The following is a 20,033-nucleotide window of genomic DNA, read 5'->3' as shown; positions in this document are numbered from 1 at the left end:
ACGAATAGCCTTACCTTATCACGGTTCTACCGTCAGAGCTCTCAGACAGGTTGTCCAATAAAGCCATGGGACAGAGACAGAGGTGACCAAATGCTACAAAGAGGAGCTGTAACTTACTGTGGTTTACCATACCCTTGTGGAATATTATCTCAAAAAGGATGACGCTGATGATGGTTTAACCAGGTTTAAAGACAGCATGTGGAATATGATATCCAGTAATACTGTATCATCTTTGTGTGGTCTGGAAAATTATTTTGTTTAGTGCTCCGTATTACAGTGTGCTGGAAATGAAACATTTTGAGGCATTGGCAATTTCCACGTCAGTAATTAGCAAAACATTTTGATAGAAGATGCCAGATTGGCTCAATTAATTGAAAGTGGTGATCAGTATTAAAAAGATCTACATATCCACCTCTACCTCCATCCTTGCCTGACATTGACACTCACTGTAACAACAGTGGGTGTACAGTATACCACGGTGGGCAGGTTCCACCACTATATCTCCAGTGTAAGAATAGCCGGGCCCCCTCCTGCCCTGTGGGAGCCGCCCTCCCCCAACCTGGACCCTGTCTCCTCTGCCCTGCTGGTGCTCCTGCACTCGGCTGTGCTGGCCGAGGATGATGTGGCAATGTCATGTCTCGTCCTCGGAGTGCCGCTGCTACCGGCTGAATGGCTTCTCCCTGCTGAAGCGCTTCCCTCTCTCGGCAGATGGGGCCTGCAGCAAAGCCCTGGACCAGCCTGTGGGAGAGTGGCTGGAGCATGTGGGGCTGCCGCAGTACGAGAGCAAGCTGCTGCTTAATGGCTTTGACGACCTACGCTACATGGTGAGTCAACGTTTCTAAGATCTTTTACACTATTCATCTCTTTCCATCTCCTTTTCTCCCTCCTTTTCCCATCTCCTTTTCATCTCCCCCTCTTCTATTTCAGTTTCTGTTCCTTATTCTGTCTCCCCCAGTTTCTCTCTTTCTTCCATAGCTGCTCTTCACCTCTCCTTGCTATACAGTAGATGACCCTATACAGATTTACTGTATGTGCTTACTGTAAATCCCTTTGAAGCGTAGAAGAGGACGAATCACAACAAAACCTATTCACTTTTTTTCCTTCATCCCCAATCATTCCATCTCATTTACAATAAATTCCCATAGTCACCACCATCCCCCCTATCTTGTCAGGCTGATTTATGTTCTATAGCCTTGACCTCCATGCTGGCTCGGCCAGAAAGCATACACAGTATAGCTCACCCAATCATCAGCAGATACAACAAACCACTCTGTTGAGGTCACAGTATGGATTTTACTTTCTGGCAATTCTATAAGATATTTTGTGGCAAAGTAAAGTTTTTTTTTAAGGGCATGAATGTTTGTTTTTTGCTGTAGAGACTTCATACATATTTTGTGATGTCATGGTCAAGTTGTATACTGATGTTTTTTTCTGGTTATCTTATGCCAATTCAGCAAGAAAATAACATCATTATGACATCCCTTGAATCTTGTATGTCTCTAGTTTCTGGAAAGCATAGGCAGATTCAATAGGCTGTGCCTCTGGAATTATGTATTAATCAAATGGATTAGCTGCAGCTAAAATGACTGTGTGTTTTGTGTCAAACTAAGAGGCAATCATGTTCCTTTTAAGTTACAACACACGGATGTGTGTTACAACATTTGCCAATGAATGTTCAAAACAACACTGATATTTCCACTGATTAGGTAACTTTGAAAAATATGTTGTAAATGGTGAATAACATGGTCTTTAAAGCAAACACAAACTAATCTGATGACACAGTTGCTTCAGTACTGTTGTTTACATGAGTTTGCCACAGATGAGCGCTTGGCCAGGGGCAACGGACTGCACCTGTTGAAGAGGTTACATAACCAATGGGAGAAGTCTGATATACTGTGTTTCGACTGGGAATAGTCAGCATAGTGATGTAGAGTGTATTGTACCAACCAGTATTGTACCAATGGTGTTCGTGTTAATACGGTTATAATAGGATGAAGATAATGGGTCATTAGCATTGTGATGCTAATGTTCATCTCTGCATTAATGTCTGAGGAGTAGGAAGTACCAACCAGATAATTGATTAGCTCTCTGCAGGACAAATTCCCCTCAGATACTTACAAGGACTTGGAGGTTGCTGTCTGAATAGGTCAGAGCAGTCAGAGAGATGTTGTAAAGGTTGAATGGTGTCCCATTGAACTTTCTGCCAGATTCATCGAGTTATCACTGCAGTGCTGCTCTGTTTATTTGTTGATTTGCTTTGTGGGCCGACTCTAGATCAGGGGAAGTAGTATACTGGGTTTTACCAGGTATAACTTTTATTGAGTGGTTGAGATGGCTCTGTGAGACACTGTTCAACCCCATCATCAAATGAATGTAGATGAAATCAAATCACATATAAATACATTGTCATGAAGCCCAGAGGAGCAAAGGTAATGGTGACTGTGCCGGAGACACACATTAGTCGGTGAACATCTGGCCTGAAAGCTGCGATGACAAAGCTGTCATCTTCATTAAATAAAATACACTCTTTTAGAGTATAGCCCAGTTGAGAAATCTGAGTTTCCCTGCTGATCCCAAAGGCAAGAGCGTCATAGATCAAATTTTTCAAAACAGAGAAAGTTAGAGTTAGTCTACCCTTCAGACCTTCGGTCTACCCTTATGGGTTTTCTGGTGCCTCCTCATTTCATGGAACCTTCCCCTTTGTGATGAGGGATTGTATGTATTATTATTATTGGACCATGCTGGTCATTTATGAACATTTGAACATCTTGGCCATGTTCTGTTATAATCTCCACCCGGCACAGCCAGAAGAGGACTGGCCACCCCACATAGCCTGGTTCCTCTCTAGGTTTCTTTCTGGGTTTTGGCCTTTCTAGGGAGTTTTTCCTAGCCACCGTGCTTCTACACCTGCATTGCTTGCTGTTTGGGGTTTTAGGCTGGGTTTCTGTACAGCACTTTGAGATATCAGCTGATGTACGAAGGGCTATATAAATACATTTGATTTGATGTGTCACAGTTATGTAATAGGTACTTATAAATAACAACAAAAATAGCTATTCATTACTTCATCATATATTCCTGATTAAGTATAAATGACAAGCTAGAGTGGGACCTTCTGGAACGTCCAACAATTTATTGGAAATATCTATTTTGGGCGATTCCTGACGTCAGACACTGCATTATTTGGATCCTTGTTCTAGTGATCATCAGTGTGTTACTGTAACTGCTGCATTGTGCTCCAGAAACGAGCAGTGAGGCTAGATTTAGAAAAGACTAGCTACATTTTAACATTCTTGGCCAGGAAAAATCTATCCGCAGCAGTCCACTGGGAAAATGCTGAGCTCCACATTTTTAAGGATCTCCTTGTATCTTTATTTCTCCCTATAAAGCTGATTTAGATGACGAAGCATGTGCCACTTATGGAAAGTTATGTAAAACAAATGGTGAACATCTATTGTTGTCAATCATTAGTGTAAAGGAAAATAGGAAATGTTTAGATGACTTTACACACACACATATACAAACACACATATACATAATTCTCATGCCCAATGTAATTTGTCTCAATGCAACACTGTAGCTCAGAAGTAAAAGCTCCTGCAGTTTTGATTGCTTTTCCCTTGGTGGTGTTGCATTAGAATAGATTGATTACCTTTGGCATGCACAATTTATTTGACTCCAATGTCCTCTCACCGCGCCATTCCTGTTTGTCTGAGGACATAAATAAGCGCATGCACGTGTGTGTGTTTATGTCTGTGTCTCTGTGTGTGTGTGTGTGCATTATTGAGTGCATAGAAATCAAAATCAAATCAAATTATATTTGTCACATGCGCCAACTACAACAGGTGTAGTAGACCTTACCATGAAATGCTTACTTACAAGCCCTTAACCAACAATGCAGTTTTTATTTTTATTTATTATATCACCTTTATTTAACCAGGTAGGCCAGTTGAGAACAAGTTCTCATTTACAACTGCGACCTGACCAAGATAAAGCAAAGCAGTGTGACACAAACAACAACACAAAGTTACACTTGGAATAAACAAACGTACAGTCAATAACACAATAGAAAGAAAAAAAACAAGTTTTAGTAAATTAAAATATAAAATAAAAAGTAACACAATAAAATAACTATAACGAGGCTATATACAGGAGGTACCGGTTACTGGTCAATGTGCAGGGGTATAGGTTGTCGAGGTAAATTGTACATGTAGGTGGGGGTAAAGTGCGCAATGTATTGTTGTCTCTACCTTCTTGCCCTTTGTGCTGTTGTCTGTGCCCAATAATGTTTGTACCCTGTTTTGTGCTGCTACCATGTTGTGCTGCTGCCATGTTGTGTTGCTACCATGATGTGTTGTTATATGTTGCTGCCATGCTATGTTGTTGTCTTAGGTTTCTCTTTATGTAGTGTTGTGTTGTCTCTCTTGTCGTGATGTGTGTTTTCTCCTATCTTTATATTTAATTCATTTTTAAACCCAGCCCACGTCCCCGCAGGAGGCCTTTTGCCTTTTGGTAGGCCGTCATTGTAAATAACTGACTTCCCTAGTTAAATAAAGGTTCAAATAAAAAAATGTATGAAATAAAAAAGTTACTAAAAAACAGATAGCAGACGCAGTGTAATAACAAGGGTGGGGGGGGGTCAATGTAAATAGTGTGGGTGGCCATTTGATTAATTGTTCAGCAGTCTTATGGCTTGGGGGTAGAAGCTGTTAAGGAGCGTTTTGGATATAGACTTGGCTCTCAGGTACCGCTTGCCTTGCGGTAGCAGAGAAAACATCCTATGACTTGGGTGACTGGAGTCTTTGAAGATTTTTAGGGCTTTCCTCTGACACCGCCTATTATATAGTGATGTACTGGGCCATACGTACTACCCTCTGTAGCACCTTATGGTCAAATGCCGAGCAGTTTCCATAGCAGGCAGGGATGCAACCGGATGCTCTTGATGGTGTAGAACTTTTTGAGCATCTGGAGACCCATGCTAAATCTTTTCAGTCTCCTGAGTGGGAAAAGCCGTTGTTGTCCCCTCTTCACGTCTGGCTTGGTGTGTTTGGACCATGATAGTTTGTTGGTGATGTGAACACCAAGGAACTTAAATTCTCAACCCGCTCCACTACAGCTCCGTCGATGTGAATGGGGGCATGTTCGGCCCCCCTTTTCCTGCAGTCCACGATCAGCAACTTTGTCTTGATCACATTGAGGGAGAGGTTGTTGTCCTGGCACCACCCTGCTAAGTCTCTGACCTCCTCCCTAGAGGCTGTCTCATCTTTGTCGGTGATCAGGCCTACCACTGTTGTGTCGTCAGCAAACTTAATGATGGTGTTAGAGTCATGCTTGGCCACGAATATAGACCTAGAGTGTAGGAGATGTTGTAATGTCTATGTTAATAGTTAGCTTAAGTGAATATATGTGTTTATGCATAAGTGTCTGCAGTTTGTGTGATTAACTTGCGTGCGTTGGTGCATGTGTAGGGCAGTAACGTGATGGAGGACTTGGACCTTAGAGATATGGGAATCACTGACCCTGGACACAGAAAGAAGATCCTCCACGCAGCACGCAGCTTGCCCAAGGTAGTTATCATCAGTCTAGGGCACCACCTGCAACCTTTTACCTGGATGAGCATTCATCTAAGAACATCAATGTGTCAAGGAGTGTGCATTGGATTTATCTACATTTGTGCATAGTATTATCAATCATGACAGGATGACCGCTATTGTAAAGTAGCTTGGATCATGCCTGTAGCTATGGCAAAAGAGATCCTATGAAAAAGCCCTTTGACATTGGTTATGGTAAGAATATCCTGAAGGCAATTGTGAAATCCTGCTTGCATTTTAATTTATTTTGATCTATTTTCTGCCCCTGTCTATAGGTGAAGGCCCTGGGCTGTGATGGCAGCACCTCTCTCTCCACCTGGTTGGATGTGCTAGGTCTGCAGGAGTACCTGCCTAACTTCCTGTCTAGCGGCTACCGTACCTTGGACTGTGTGAAGAACCTATGGGAGTTGGAGATTGTCAACGTGAGGCCAATGTTTTGTTAGTGAATTATAGAGTGCCTCAGGGAGGAGACAGTGCTGTACTGAGCTTAAGGAAAACAGATTTGAGCTGAATAATTGAGGAGTCCGTTCTGTCTGCCTGTTGTGTGCCGGCATGGGTGTCCAACTATGTATTTCATTGGAGGCTGCTGAGGGGAGGACGGGCTCGTGGTAATGGCTGGAACGTAAATGGAATGGCATTAAACACATGGAAACCTTGTATTTGATACCATTCCACTAATTCCACTCCAGCCATTACCACGAGCCTGTCCTCCCCAATTAAGGCGCCACCACCCACCTGTGGTGTATTTCCATTCATATTTGTTTTTGTCAGTATTAGTGTTCATATGCACACAGGCCTTAGTACAGTCTAGTCACCATTGTGTCCCATCTGTGCCGGTCTCTGTAGGTGTTGAAAATCGGCGTTCTGGGCCACAGGAAGAGGATCATAGCGTCTCTGGCAGAGCGGCCCTATGAGGAGGCCCCGACCAAATCACAGATCTCTCACCGTCTCTCACAGATCAGGGTTAGTTAGAGCCTTGTCACATTTTAACAATAATTTCACCTGTATGACACTACATAACATTCTAATACCTAATTGAAATATGTATTGAGTTACTATTTTGTTTGAAATCTTCCACGCCCACGTCATCAATCTGATCAATCAATCTGTATGTGTCAGTTTCAGGACTTGTTGTCCCAGACAGGGACCTCTGCTCTGAGTCAGATGGACCCGTCCACCAGTCGCTCCATGGACATGCTCCTGCCCCTGGGAGAGGCAGGCAGGAGGAGGAGAGCCATGGACCAGGACTGCAGTGTGTCCCTGCGGTCCTACAGCGAGAGACCACGCTCTCATGTTAGTTCTCCTGCTAAAACGCTGTCTTTACCTGTAGCTCATAAAGTGACTGAAATATGTGTCTCTGTGGTATGCTTGGGATAATCATGTCATAAAGAGAGGAAGCTGCTGCTGGGGTGATCTGAAACCGAAGCTGTTATGTGTTTAACAGATTATTGGGTCATTCTATGCTTGTATTAAATATATATTGATCAGTCAAGTGTTACAGCGTCTTTGTAGTTTTATTATCCAGTAATATTTTGTGACAAAATTGTATGCCATAAGCATCCCTGTACACTACATAATCAATCCGTCTCTACTGTATGTGTCTTTCTAGGACAGACAGAGTGACAGACATAGGGAACCCAGTTTGACCCTTCGGCCGCCTAGCCAGTCTGCCACATACGCTACAGTGTCCGCTTGGCATCACCAGCCTGAGAAACTCATCTTAGAGTCCTGTGGGTATGAGGCCAGTGTAAGTCATGTCTACAGTCATTATGCCCCCTGAAGAGAAGTCACCAACAAAAAAATTCCATTCATTATAATCCACAGAATAATTAACATTTTCTGTTGCTGCAGGATTATTTTCCTACTGTAGCAAACTGGCTCAAATTAAGATTCTACATATAGTCACCAGCTATCCAATATTGATCATTGCTTGATGTATCAGAAATTGATAGTTCAGAGATGATAACTTTTTTTGTTGCTTCTTTTCCAGTATTTAGGATCAATGATTATCAGGGATCTACGGGGGATTGAGTCAACTCAAGAAGCCTGTGCCAAAATTAGGGTACGTGATGTCATCAATATTCAATCACTCTTTTCTAGCACTCCATATTGATATATAACCCCTTGCCATTTTCTTTCTACTTCTAGAAGTCGAAGGACCATTCAAGAAAGGGTCCTGTTGTCATCCTTTCCATCACCTATAAAGGGGTCAAGTTTATCGATGCAGCCACTAAGGTACTGGGAGCCTGCAGGCAATGAGAGATGCATGATGATGTCAGCAGCATCATTTCCCTACTTCGCTCTCTCATACTGATTCCCCTAAAATAAAGATAGCACTGTTGGTGCCGATGAAGTCTGTTGTTTCTGGTCGATGTTGTTGTTCCTGTTGCTGCTCAGTTCCATCCTGTTCTTCTGTCCTCTCACCAGACCATAGTAGCCGAGCATGAGATCAGGAACATCTCCTGTGCGGCCCAGGACCCTGAGGAACTCTGCACCTTCGCCTACATCACCAAGGACAATAAAAGTGGCCACCACTTCTGCCATGTCTTCAGCACTGTGGAAGTGGTGAGGAACAGGATGATGACACTACCCCAAACCCTTCAATCACTCCATACATTATTATCGCTCCATAAGACTACAGATGTAGGATCTTAATTTGATCACTTTTTTGTTGCTGAGAATTGTTTTAAAATGCTTAAGTTGCCCGAATGTAAAATGTATCAACCCCTACAAAAAAATTCCATTGCCCGAATGTAAAATGTATCAACCCCTACAAAAAAATTCCATTCATTATAATCCACATAATAATTAACATTTTCTGTTGCTGCAGGATTATTTTCCTACTGTAGCAAACTGGCTCAAATTAAGATTCTACATATGTATGCCAAAATACAAACACCCACCTTAAAATCTTTCTAAAGTACTCTGACTATTATTAATTTAACTATAAATGCCATATACAGTAATATCATAAAAAGTTTGATAGGAAAAGGTTTATTGGAGTTTGGCAACCTGCTGACAAAACTGCATGCAACTTCATATCTTGATTAATTAAATTGCCTTAATGTATTGATTAAAGTAATGCACCTGCTGTCATGCAAATAACTTCATATCTTGATTAGTCTCTTTTAAAGCCATGTTTCAAAAAGGCCTGGCACACGATACAAAGCTACATCTAGATTGTCTAATTGCATCCTTGATTAACATAGTGCTCCTGCTATGAATGGCATCTCAATGACAAAAATGCTGATTTATTGTAATTAGTACCTCATTCAGAGTGCCTCATTCAAAGTAGCTGTCAGTCACTACTGCAACCGTCTATTCATTCTTTACTCCCTCCCTCGGTACAGACCCAGACCTATGAGATCATCCTGACGCTGGGTCAGGCCTTTGAGGTGGCCTATCAGCTGGCTCTCCAGACCAAAGCCAGGCAGTATGTCCCAGTCCCCCCACCATCTCTGGGGTCAGAGGTCATAGAGACCAAATCCAGCCGGCCCACATCACAGCAATGGAGCAGCATGAGGAGATCAACAGTGAGTACCACACACTGAGCACAAACACAAATCTCACTCGTAGCACAACATGTGTGTTTCTGTACGTGCATTATGTGTATATACATACTGTGTTTCTGTATATTCAGTATGTATGTGTAGATGTGTATGTGTGTATGCAGAAATATGCACGATCAGATGACTCACAGAGTGTTCCTTCGGAGTTTAAACCACTGATCACCCTGTTACACACAAAGGAAGACTTGAAGAGCGATGAAAGTGATGAGTCATTATTTTGCTACCAATCTCATCTCCATGACTCTGAGTCACTCAGATCGGAGTAGATTTTCCTGCAGCCATACAATATAAGAGCCATGATGAATGAATAGTCTTGTTTTTTTTGCTTACAGGCAGGATATAATTTCCTATGGGAGTAAAGAGAGAGAAGGAGAGCTGAGTCTCTCTGCTGGTCGCCAGGCCCCTCCTCTGTTTCCATGTATATTGATTGAGAGTGTTACGTAAATGTTTACGTATGCCTCAGGCCATGTATGGATGTATTAACCTTTCAGGCCCCAGAATAATGAACACTCAGTGATCACTGTCACCTGATAAAGCTGCACCGTCTGGACCATGTATGCACACGACTCAACATGTTTATGCGTCCACACAAATCACTGTACTTTATTATCTACTACAAACAGAATATATTATGAGGTACAATATATGAGGTATAATATATGAGGTATAATATATGAGGTATAAGATATAGGTACATATAAGGTATAATCAGAGGCGCAACTTTCACTGGGGACGGGGGAGAAATGTACCCCCCACATTATGAAATTGCGTTTTGTCCCCCCCAGTTTTATCATTGGAATGTGATACAAAACCCTGGGTATAATATATGAGGTATAATATGTCAGGTATAATATACGAGGTAATCAGTAAGCAGCATAATGCACAAGTTGGTGGTATGAGTTTTAGGCAGTGGAATTTTAGGAACATCTAAAACACGAGAACTAAATTTGCAGCTGTTAATGTAGACAATGATTTCACAATTGTGAGATGACCTTTCCTTTTTTCCGAAGTGATTTCATTCTTGCCAGGTGTGCACTCTTTTTGTCCCATGTACATTATGGCATAAATCACTGTGCAGCTGAACACTGTCAGTGTTGGGGAAGCTACTCTGAAAATATAATTTACCTTGCTACCAATTACTTCACTTTGGAAAAAGTTGAGCTGCACTAAAGCTAATTAGTTTACTTAACTAAAGTAACTTTGAAACAGTAGTTGACGACATCAAAACTGCTTTGTGATACATTATCATATCTACATCTGAAATGTCATAGACTACAAATTAAAAGAACAGCTCAGATGATAAACAGAATGTGTAATTTAGCATATTAAACACAAAAACAGTTTCAAATAAGAATATTTTATTTTAAGTGAGAAACTGTTATTTTAGCAAGAAAAGTAGTGAGTAGTTCCAGTAGTTAGCTACACCGCTACATGACAAAAATGTAATTAACTACTGAAACACTACCAATATTTGAATTTAGTTTAACTTACCACCAATCTACTGCAAAATGGGGTTAAATTACCAGTTGAACTATATGTAGTTCACTACTCCTAAACACTGCACTGTATACCCTGTACTGTACTGGCTGTGCCTAGACACTGAAGGGAACCTGGCTAGTACAGTCCAGTCTAGTTGGCAGATGAGATAAATCCCTGCTATGCCAGCTGCTGTCTAGTATAAAACAATGTTTCAGAGTTCAATCTTAACAACATTATTTGTCTACACCAAATAGGATGTGATAAACAACCTAGATGATTCACTCTTTACAGGATATCTTGCACCGCTATGGTCAGTTCAGTGCCACTATACATGCTCTGTCCTTCTATTTCCCTGTTTAACATTTCTTTGCTCTTCTCTTCTTGATCCTCTTGTTTCCCAGGGTGCCCCTCCGCTAGAATGCCGCTGCTGTTACTGTCACACGTGTACTACCCACCGCCCCTCCTTCCTCCCGTTGCACTCTGTTAGCCCTGGAGTCCAGGTCCTGCTCTCTCCTCCTTTCCGCTATCCTTCATCATCCATCTGCTAACCTACCTGACATACCTCTAACTCTCTCTCTCTCTTGTCATTCCATGTCCATCTTTTGTTTTTTTCCAGGCACTTCATGTAGCTACAGAATATTTGCCCTTTTGATTTGACTTAGCCTACACAAAATTTCTGTCACATTCTCTATTTTCTCATAGTCATTCCATTTGAGCTTTTTTAAGATAAGCAGTTCTTTCTCATGAATTGTTTCCTGAGGATAATTAGGATATAGCTTAGATTGGACTTAACCAGCTACAAATGATTTATGGCTTAACAGTTGTGCTGCTAATGATATAGTGTTTTAATTGCATAGTGGTGTGATAAGTACAAATAGGAAGATGCTTGAGGTGGCCTATTTAGTCTTAATCCTGCAATATTACTCAGCTTTTGGATTCAGATGAATCTGGTATTGGACAGCTATAATTTATATACAGTATCAGCCAAAAGTTTGGACAAACCTACTCTTTAAAGGGTTTTTCATTTTTTTTTACTGTTTTCTACATTGGAGAATAATAGTGAAGACATCAGAACAATCAAATAATACATATGGAATCATGTAGTACCCCAAAAAGTGTTAAACAAATCAAAATATATACAATGGGGCAAAAAAGAATGTAGTCAGCCACCAATTGTGCAAGTTCTCCCACTTAAAAAGATGAGAGGCCTGTAATTTTCATCATAGGTACACTTCAACTATGACAGACAAAATGAGATAAAAAAAATCCAGAAAATCACATTGTAGGATTTTTAATGAATTTATTTGCAAATTATGGTGGAAAATAAGTATTTGGTCACCTACAAACAAGCAAGATTTCTGGCTCTCACAGACCTTTAACTTCTTCTTTAAGAGGCTCCTCTGTCCTCCACTCGTTAGCTGTATTAATGGCACCTGTTTGAACATGTTATCAGTATAAAAGACACCTGTCCACAACCTCAAAGAGTCACACTCCAAACTCCACTATGGCCAAGACCAAAGAGCTGTCAAAGGACACCAGAAACAAAATTGTAGACCTGCACCAGGCTGGGAAGACTGAATCTGCAATAGGTAAGCAGCTTGGTTTGAAGAAATCAACTGTGGGAGCAATTATTAGGAAATGGAAGATAGACAAGACCACTGATAATCTCCCTCGATCTGGGGCTCCACGCAAGATCTCACCTTGTGGGGTCAAAATTATCACAAGAACGTTGAGCAAAAATCCCAGAACCACCTAGTGAATGACCTGCAGAGAGCTGGGACCAAAGTAACAAAGCCTACCATCAGTAACACACTACGCCGCCAGGGACTCAAATCCTGCAGTGCCAGACGTGTCCCCCTGCTTAAGCCAGTACATGTCCAGGCCCGTCTGAAGTTTGCTAGAGAGCATTTGGATGATCCAGAAGAAGATTGGGAGAATGTCATATGGTCAGATGAAACCAAAATAGAACTTTTGGATAAAAACTCAACTCGTCGTGTTTGGAGGGCAAAGAATGCTGAGTTGCATCCAAAGAACACCATACCTACTGTGAAGCATGGTGGTGGAAACATCATGCTTTGGGGCTGTTTTTCTGCAAAGGGACCAGAACGACTGATCCGTGTAAAGGAAAGAATGAATGGGGCCATGTATCGTGAGATTTTGAGTAAAAACCTCTTTCCATCAGCAAGGGCATTGAAGATGAAACGTTGCTGGGTCTTTCAGCATGACAATGATCCCAAACACCGCCCGGGCAACGAGGGAGTGGCTTCGTAAGAAGCATTTCAAGGTCCTGGAGTGGCCTAGCCAATCTCCAGATCTCAACCCCATAGAGAATCTTTGGAGGGAGTTGAAAGTCCGTGTTGCCCAGCAACAGCCCCAAAACATCACTGCTCTAGAGGAGATCTGCATGGAGGAATGGGCCAAAATACCAGCAACAGTGTGTGAAAACCTTGTGAAGACTTACAGAAAACGTTTGACCTCTGTCATTGCCAACAAAGGGTATATAACAAAGTATTGAGATAAACTTTTGTTATTGACCAAATACTTATTTTCCACCATAATTTGCAAATAAATTCATTGAAAATCCTACAATGTGATTTTCTGGATTTTTTCCCCACATTTTGTCTGTCATAGTTGAAGTGTACCTATGATGAAAATTACAGGCCTCTCTCATCTTTTTAAGTGGGAGAACTTGCACAATTGGTGGCTGACTAAATACGTTTTTGCCCCACTGTATATTTTTTTTAATTCTTCAAAGTAGCCACCCGTTGCCTTGATGACAGCTTTGCACACTCTTGGCATTCTCTCAACCAGATTCACCTGGAATGCTTTTCAGGAGTTTCCACATATGCTGAGCACTCATTGGCTGCTTTTTCTTCACTCTGCAGTCCAACTCATCCCAAACCATCTCAATTGGGTTGAGGTCGGGTGATTGTGGAGGCCAGGTCATCTGATGCAGCACTCCATCACTCTCCTTCTTGGTCAAATAGCCCTTACACAGCCTGGAGGTGTGTTGGATCATTGTCCTGCTGAAAAACAAATGATAGTCCCACTAAGCGCAAACCAGATGGGATGGCGTATCGCTGCAGAATGCTGTGGTAGCCATGCTGGTTAAGTGTGTCATCAGCAAAGCATCCCCATACCATCACACCTCCTCCTCCATGCTTCACGGTGCAAACCACACATGCAGAGATCATCCGTTCACCTACTCCTTGTCTCGCAAAGACATGGCGGTTGGAACCAAAAATCTCAAATTTGGACTTATCGGACCAGAGGACAGATTTCCACTGGTCTACTGTCCATTGCTAGTGTTTCTTGGCCGAAGAAAGTTTCTCCTTCTTATTGGTGTCCTTTAGTAGTGGTTTCTTTGCAGCAATTCAACAATGAAAGCCTGATTCACGCAGTCTCTAACAGTGGATGTTGAGATGTGTCTGTTACTTGAACTGTGTGAAGCATTTATTTTGACTGCAATCTGAGGTGCAGTTAACTCTAATGAATTTATCATCTACAGCAGAGGTAACTCTGGGTCTTCCTTTCCTGTGGCGGTCCTCACGGGAGCCAGTTTCATCATAGTGCTTGATGGTTTTTGCGACTGCACTTGAAGAATATTTCAAAGTTCTTGAAATTTCCCAGATTGACTGACCTTCATGTCTTAAATTCATGATAGACTGTCGTTTCTCTTCGCTTACTTGAGCTGTTCTTGCCATAATATGGACTTGGTCTTTTACCAAATAGGGCTATCTTCTGTATACCACCCCTACCTTGTCACAACACAACTAATAGTCTCAAACACATTAAGAAGGAAATAAATTCCATAAATTAACTTTTAACAAGGCACACCTGTTAATTGAAATGCATTCCAGGTGACTACCTCATGAAGCTGGTTGAGAAAATGCCAAGAGTGTGCAAAGGGTGGCTACTTTGAAGAATCTGAAATATAAAATATATTTTGATTGAACACTTTTTTGGTAACTACATGATTCCATATGTGCTATTTCATAGTTTGGATGTATTCACTATTGTTCTATAATGTAGAATTGTACAAATAAAGAAAAACCCTTGAATGAGTAGGTTTGTCCAAACTTTTGACTGGTACTGAATATGTAGACAGTAGTATATTTCAGTTTTGCATTGCCACAATGTACTTTATTTGGGGTTTATCAGTGGTGTTTAGTGTAATCAGACGTACATGACTACTAATTAGCTAAGTACATTTTTTATAAGGAAAAGCTATAACATATGATGTTTATCCTGGTAATGATCAGTGTTGATTTCTGGCTGTTCATGTGTTAACAGAGACACTTTTTTTTCTTGGTGAACCTATTGTTTAAGAGCGCATGTTTGAATCCTTATGGTGTTTTCACATTTTCACTTAATTTGAAGCCCAGACTAAGAGACAGATGGGAGTGTGTGTGGTCTGTTAGGTCTCCAGCAGCCTGTTTTGTTTTCAGACATCTATATGTTGTGGATTGAGCCCTGGTGTCTGTGATTCTAGCATCACTGGACGGTGCCTTTAATCCACTTGCACATGTGCTGAGGACTTGAGTGTGCAACTCTCATCCCCCCTCCCCTCCCCCGGCAGATTGACCCTCTGGAGATGGACACAGACATGCAGTCCCTGGGCAGCACCACCTGGCTCTTCAACCAGAGAGACTCCAACAAGCGCCCTGTCAGCACCAAGTACGAGACCACCATATTCTGAGACTGGATCGCCTGCCCCATCCTCACCTCGCACTAGCACCCAGTTTGACCCCTGACCTCTACCGCCCTCTCTCTCTCTCACGAGCCCTGTGCCTTCTCACTGTGATGGTAGCATCCCTCAGGGCTGCCCCCTCTCCTTTGCCCTGCCCTACACAAACCTCACCATGCTCTGACATCACACATCCCTGCAGCTCTCTCCTGTTCCTCACCCCTTGGCAGACCCTGCTCCTCCTGCAGCCACTGATGGAGCCCCTTGACTTGTGGATGGACCTGAACTGAACCTACAATGGCCCTGCTCTCTCAACCGATCTGCCTCCTCCTCCTCCCAACTACTTGCATTTGCATCCACCCCCTATTAGGTTTATCATCATTGAAGACATTGTGGATTTTTGTTCTCTTCCTGTCATGCCATTATTTTCCAAGTGACTCCCTTCGGTCAAAACAAGCATGACTTTTTTTCTGTTCAGCTATCTGTTGCATTTTTACCTGATAGTAACATGATAAGCATTGGCTGTACTGCCAATGTGAACAAGAAAAGAACAAACCTTCACGAGTACCTCTTTTGATCTAACACCAAAGGAGTACTATTCTTGTGATATTATCAACTTACCGTTTTGGTCCCATATTGAGTGGAACAAAGAACAATATCATGTCCCACACAACCTCCTCAGCCATAAACAATAGTTTACCCCCTTCCCAAAAGGATTAACAATTTTGTCTTTTTAATACCATGTTTATTTTTGTATTTCACTTGTTTTTCGCTAAAGGCAAGTTCAATATTTTTTCTGTAGCTTGTCCTGTCTTGCCAGGCATCTACCACTGTGAGGCGCTGTGAGGAGACACATCACCTGGGATGCATGAAAGACAAAAAATCTATTAAAAAAACAACTATTTTTTCTACGCATTTTTTTTATCATACATTGATGGATCATCAAGGAATCTTCCCTTTCCATTCAAAATGGATCAAGAACTGAACCTCAAATTCCCGTGTGCTCTTCTTGTACACAAATGGGAGGACAACTTCGTCATCAATCTGCCAAGATCAGTAGCCTTAATTACTTCAATCTGGCCATCTATCAGTTTATCTAAATGTAATCAATTGAGCATCCCTTGCCACCATCACACACTCTCCACACCTGCTGACTGCTACATGCGTCTTCCATGGTTAAAAAGACTAACAGTACTTTTGAGTTGACAACACATGAACACTTTGGCTGAGCTGCAATGAAGTTGTTGTAATGGTACAGGTTTGTCCAGATAATACTGTCTATAATGCTCTGTAGCTTCACAGTGTGCATGGTGCCTCACCAGTCATTTTATTACCAAGAGAGACAATCAACAGAGACTGTTTGGCTCATCAGAGAACACTGTGTTAAAACATGGCACTATCCCTTAAAAAATGTATTGTTTTAAAATGGATATGGTTGGTTTCTTTAATAAGATATGCTTTTAAGACCAGTGCTTCCTGGAATATATTTAGTGAAAGAAACCAAGGGAAGCAAGACCACAATAATATCGGCGTAGTAAATAATTTAATGTATGAGAAATTACCAAAACACCATGGTCATGAAGGTCACGTTTGGGTATGTCCAAGGAATTTGAGGGCAATAATTGAATTAGCCAATTCATGGTGAAGGATGCAAGATATTCCTAATAACATTGTTTTAATTTTAGACAATTTATAAGGCAAGGCACATTTGTGTTGCTGGACTCCTTATGTTGCATCTTCTCAAGATTACGTGGGTTGTAATCCATGCCATGGCACATAGGTTCAGCATGAGGTACAGTATGTTTAAACAACTTAGTCACAAAAACATTAGCGACAGTGCCAAAGATTCAGGCTTACTCATGGAACTTTACATTTGAGGGATCAAAATGCAATTAGATATGCTTTCATTGTGCAAATAGTTTTTGGTTGAAAATATCTGTGAAACTGCATTCTTGTTTTTCCTTTCACAGGGATTTATACCGCAGATCTAGTTATCTACACTATACATACCAAATATGTGGACACCCCTTATAATTAGTGGATTCGGCTATTTCAGCCACACCCGTTACTAACAGGTGTAAAATTGAGCATACAGCCACGCAATCTCCATAGACAAACAGTGGCAGTAGAATGGCCTTACTAAAGAGGTCAGTGACTTTCAATGTGGCACCATCATACTGTAGGATGCCACCTTTCCACCAAGTCAGTTCGTCAAATTTCTGCCCTGCCAGAGCTTCCCCGGTCAACTGTAAGTGTTGTTATTGTGAAGTGGAAACGTCTAGGAGAAACAACGGCTCAGCCATGAGGTGGTAGGCCACACAAGCCCACAGAACGGGACCGCCGAGTGCTGAAACGCATAGCATGTGAAAATCATCTGTCCTCGGTTGCAACTCTCACCACCGACTTCCAAACTGCCTCTGGAAGCAACATCAGCACAATAACTGTTCGCCAGGAGCTTCACAAAATGGGTTTCCATGGCCAAGCAGCTGCACACAAGCCTAAGATCACCATGCGCAATACCAAGCGTTGGCTGGAGTGGTGTAAAGTTTGTCGCCATTGGACTCTGGAGCAGTGGAAACGCGTTCTCTGGAGGGATGAATCACGCTTCACCATCTGGCAGTCCTACAAACTAATCTGGGTTTGGTGGATGCTAGGAGAACGCTACCTGCCCGAATGCATAGTGCCAATTGTTAAGTTTGGTGGAGAAGGAATAATGGTCTGGGGCTGTTTTTCATATTTCGAGCTACAAGTTCCAGTGAAGGCAAATCTTAACGCTACAGCCTCCAATGACATTCTAGAAAATTCTGTGCTTCCAACTTTGTGGCAACAGTTTGGGGACGGCCCCTTCCTGCTTCAGCATGACAATGCCCCCGTTCACAAAGCGAGGTCCATACACAAATGGTTTGTCGGTGCGGAAGAACTTGACTGGCCTGCACAGAGTCCTGACCTCAACCCCATCGAACACCTTTGTGGTGAATTGGAACGGCGACTGCGAGCCAGGCCTAATCAGCCAAAATCATTGCCCAACCTCATTAATGCTCTTGTGGCTGAATGGTCCCCACAGCAATGTTCTAACATCTAGTGGAAATCTTTCCCAGAAGAGTGGGGGCTGTTATAGCAGCAACGAGGAAACCAAATCCATATTAATGCCCATGATTTTGGAAAGAGATGTTCAACAAGGTGTCCACATACTTTTGGTCATGTAGTGTGTCTGTTGGCTCTATCTGTTTGTGTTTTGCTCAACCTATTCTGTGTGCTGTGTAGCCTTGTGTTTGTGTCCTCGTGGAAAGATGGGTTGTTCTGTCTCTAGCTGCTGTCCTCATTCTGTGTCTCCTGCTGCAGGAGATGTTATGTTTCGCCTCTCTCCAAACGACACCTGGTTAATACAGGATGGCTGACTGGAGAATGACTGTTAAGACATGCTAGTCTCTGTGCGGTACTGTAGCTGTGACTCATCGTCAATCTGTCCTGTTCTGACTGTTACAGTACTGATGCATGTGGCAGTATTTGCGTTTGGTCTTCTGATGGCCGATTGAGGTGTCTGTAACAGCAGTGTCTGTTTTGTTTTATCTTATAATTTGCTGTTTTGTTTTACTTTTTTCTTTGTTTCACAAATATAGCACCTCATCTCATTTACATTGTCCAGCATTGTCATTTCTCTTGCACCGAGTATGTTCCTCCCTGTTATGTGTTGAAATCATGCAAATACATTCTACCTGTTTTGGTTTGGGTGCATATAAAAGCCTTACGTTTTTAAAGAGCAGAGGCTATTTCAAGCAGACACAATTGTGGGGGCATGATTTGGCTGTGCATGCTTCTGTTTTTTAACGTCAGTGTTTTCCTTGTGTAGCTCACTCCAGCGTTCAAGTTTCCGGACACCAAGCTATGAGTTGAAGTGGAGCAGCCAATGTGAGCGTCTGCGTGTGTGTAGACTAGAGCCAGAGAGACCAACAGGGATACATTCAGCGGGTCTATGAGGGACTGTTTGATAAGGTCTGCTGCCTTCTACCACATCTCCTGAATACCAAGTAACAGAGAAATTATAACCTTACACTAGCTGTCTGTCCACTGGGTGAGAAGGTCAGTCTGAAAGGTCAAATATCCTCCCTGGCCTCACACTGACTGTCTTTACCTCCACATCTGACTTCCTGTAGGTACAGTAATATACAGAATATAGACAATTAATGATGGGCCATTAATGACAATTGTTATTGATTCAGGTATATTTGAGATTAACATGTTGTTAATACCAGGATCAAGAAGAGAGAACAAGAGTACGTTAATCAAATTTAGAACTACCGTACCAGCATAATAATGCTATGCCCATGTATTTGTGGGCAAAGTATAGTTTGTCAATGATAATGTTTAAAAATGTAAAGCAATATATACCTGAAATTAAATAGTACAATGGAACATCTCATTCTTAAGGTATTTGATTGTGTCTTAGGTCATCTTACTTGCATGGGAGTTTGAAAGAACTGCCAGACAATATATTCTATGAGAGCTAATTGCATCTCTTTGTCACTAAGACAAGCCCAGGGACTGGCAGAGGAGATAGATGTATGCATGCAAAAGTCATACTCACTCACTAGCAAAGTCATTTGGAACAAAACATGTGATGGAAATAAACTGATGCATTTTTAAAATACACAATTTTTATATGGCTAACTGATGTAGTAAGAGGATGAAATATATTATTCAATGGAG

General features: G+C 41.8%; 1 protein-coding gene across 3 annotated transcripts in view; it reads left to right on the top strand.

Annotated features, from left to right (window-relative positions):
• The window catches only part of anks1ab (ankyrin repeat and sterile alpha motif domain containing 1Ab), a 36,455-nt gene extending 16,716 nt beyond the window's left edge, over positions 1 to 19,739 (top strand). For 2 of the 3 annotated variants that reach the window (XM_065001899.1, XM_029683555.2), the window contains 11 exons: positions 709 to 824; positions 5,469 to 5,567; positions 5,867 to 6,013; positions 6,438 to 6,554; positions 6,711 to 6,884; positions 7,201 to 7,338; positions 7,582 to 7,653; positions 7,740 to 7,826; positions 8,019 to 8,156; positions 8,942 to 9,124; positions 15,219 to 18,958. In XM_065001899.1, coding sequence (XP_064857971.1) covers positions 709 to 824; positions 5,469 to 5,567; positions 5,867 to 6,013; positions 6,438 to 6,554; positions 6,711 to 6,884; positions 7,201 to 7,338; positions 7,582 to 7,653; positions 7,740 to 7,826; positions 8,019 to 8,156; positions 8,942 to 9,124; positions 15,219 to 15,338 — 1,391 coding nt within the window. In that variant the 3' untranslated portion in view covers positions 15,339 to 18,958. Of the gene's footprint in view, positions 1 to 708; positions 825 to 5,468; positions 5,568 to 5,866; positions 6,014 to 6,437; positions 6,555 to 6,710; positions 6,885 to 7,200; positions 7,339 to 7,581; positions 7,654 to 7,739; positions 7,827 to 8,018; positions 8,157 to 8,941; positions 9,125 to 15,218; positions 18,959 to 19,176 lie in introns of those variants that run through there. The other variant, XM_029683556.2, reaches the window with a different exon arrangement.
• The last annotated feature ends 294 nt before the right edge of the window (positions 19,740 to 20,033 follow it).

This window comes from Oncorhynchus nerka, linkage group LG15 (assembly GCF_034236695.1).
Source record: "Oncorhynchus nerka isolate Pitt River linkage group LG15, Oner_Uvic_2.0, whole genome shotgun sequence".
Classification (NCBI taxonomy): domain Eukaryota; kingdom Metazoa; phylum Chordata; class Actinopteri; order Salmoniformes; family Salmonidae; genus Oncorhynchus; species Oncorhynchus nerka.
Note: the sequence above shows the minus strand (reverse complement) of the source record. Positions and strands in the feature narration are given on the sequence as shown.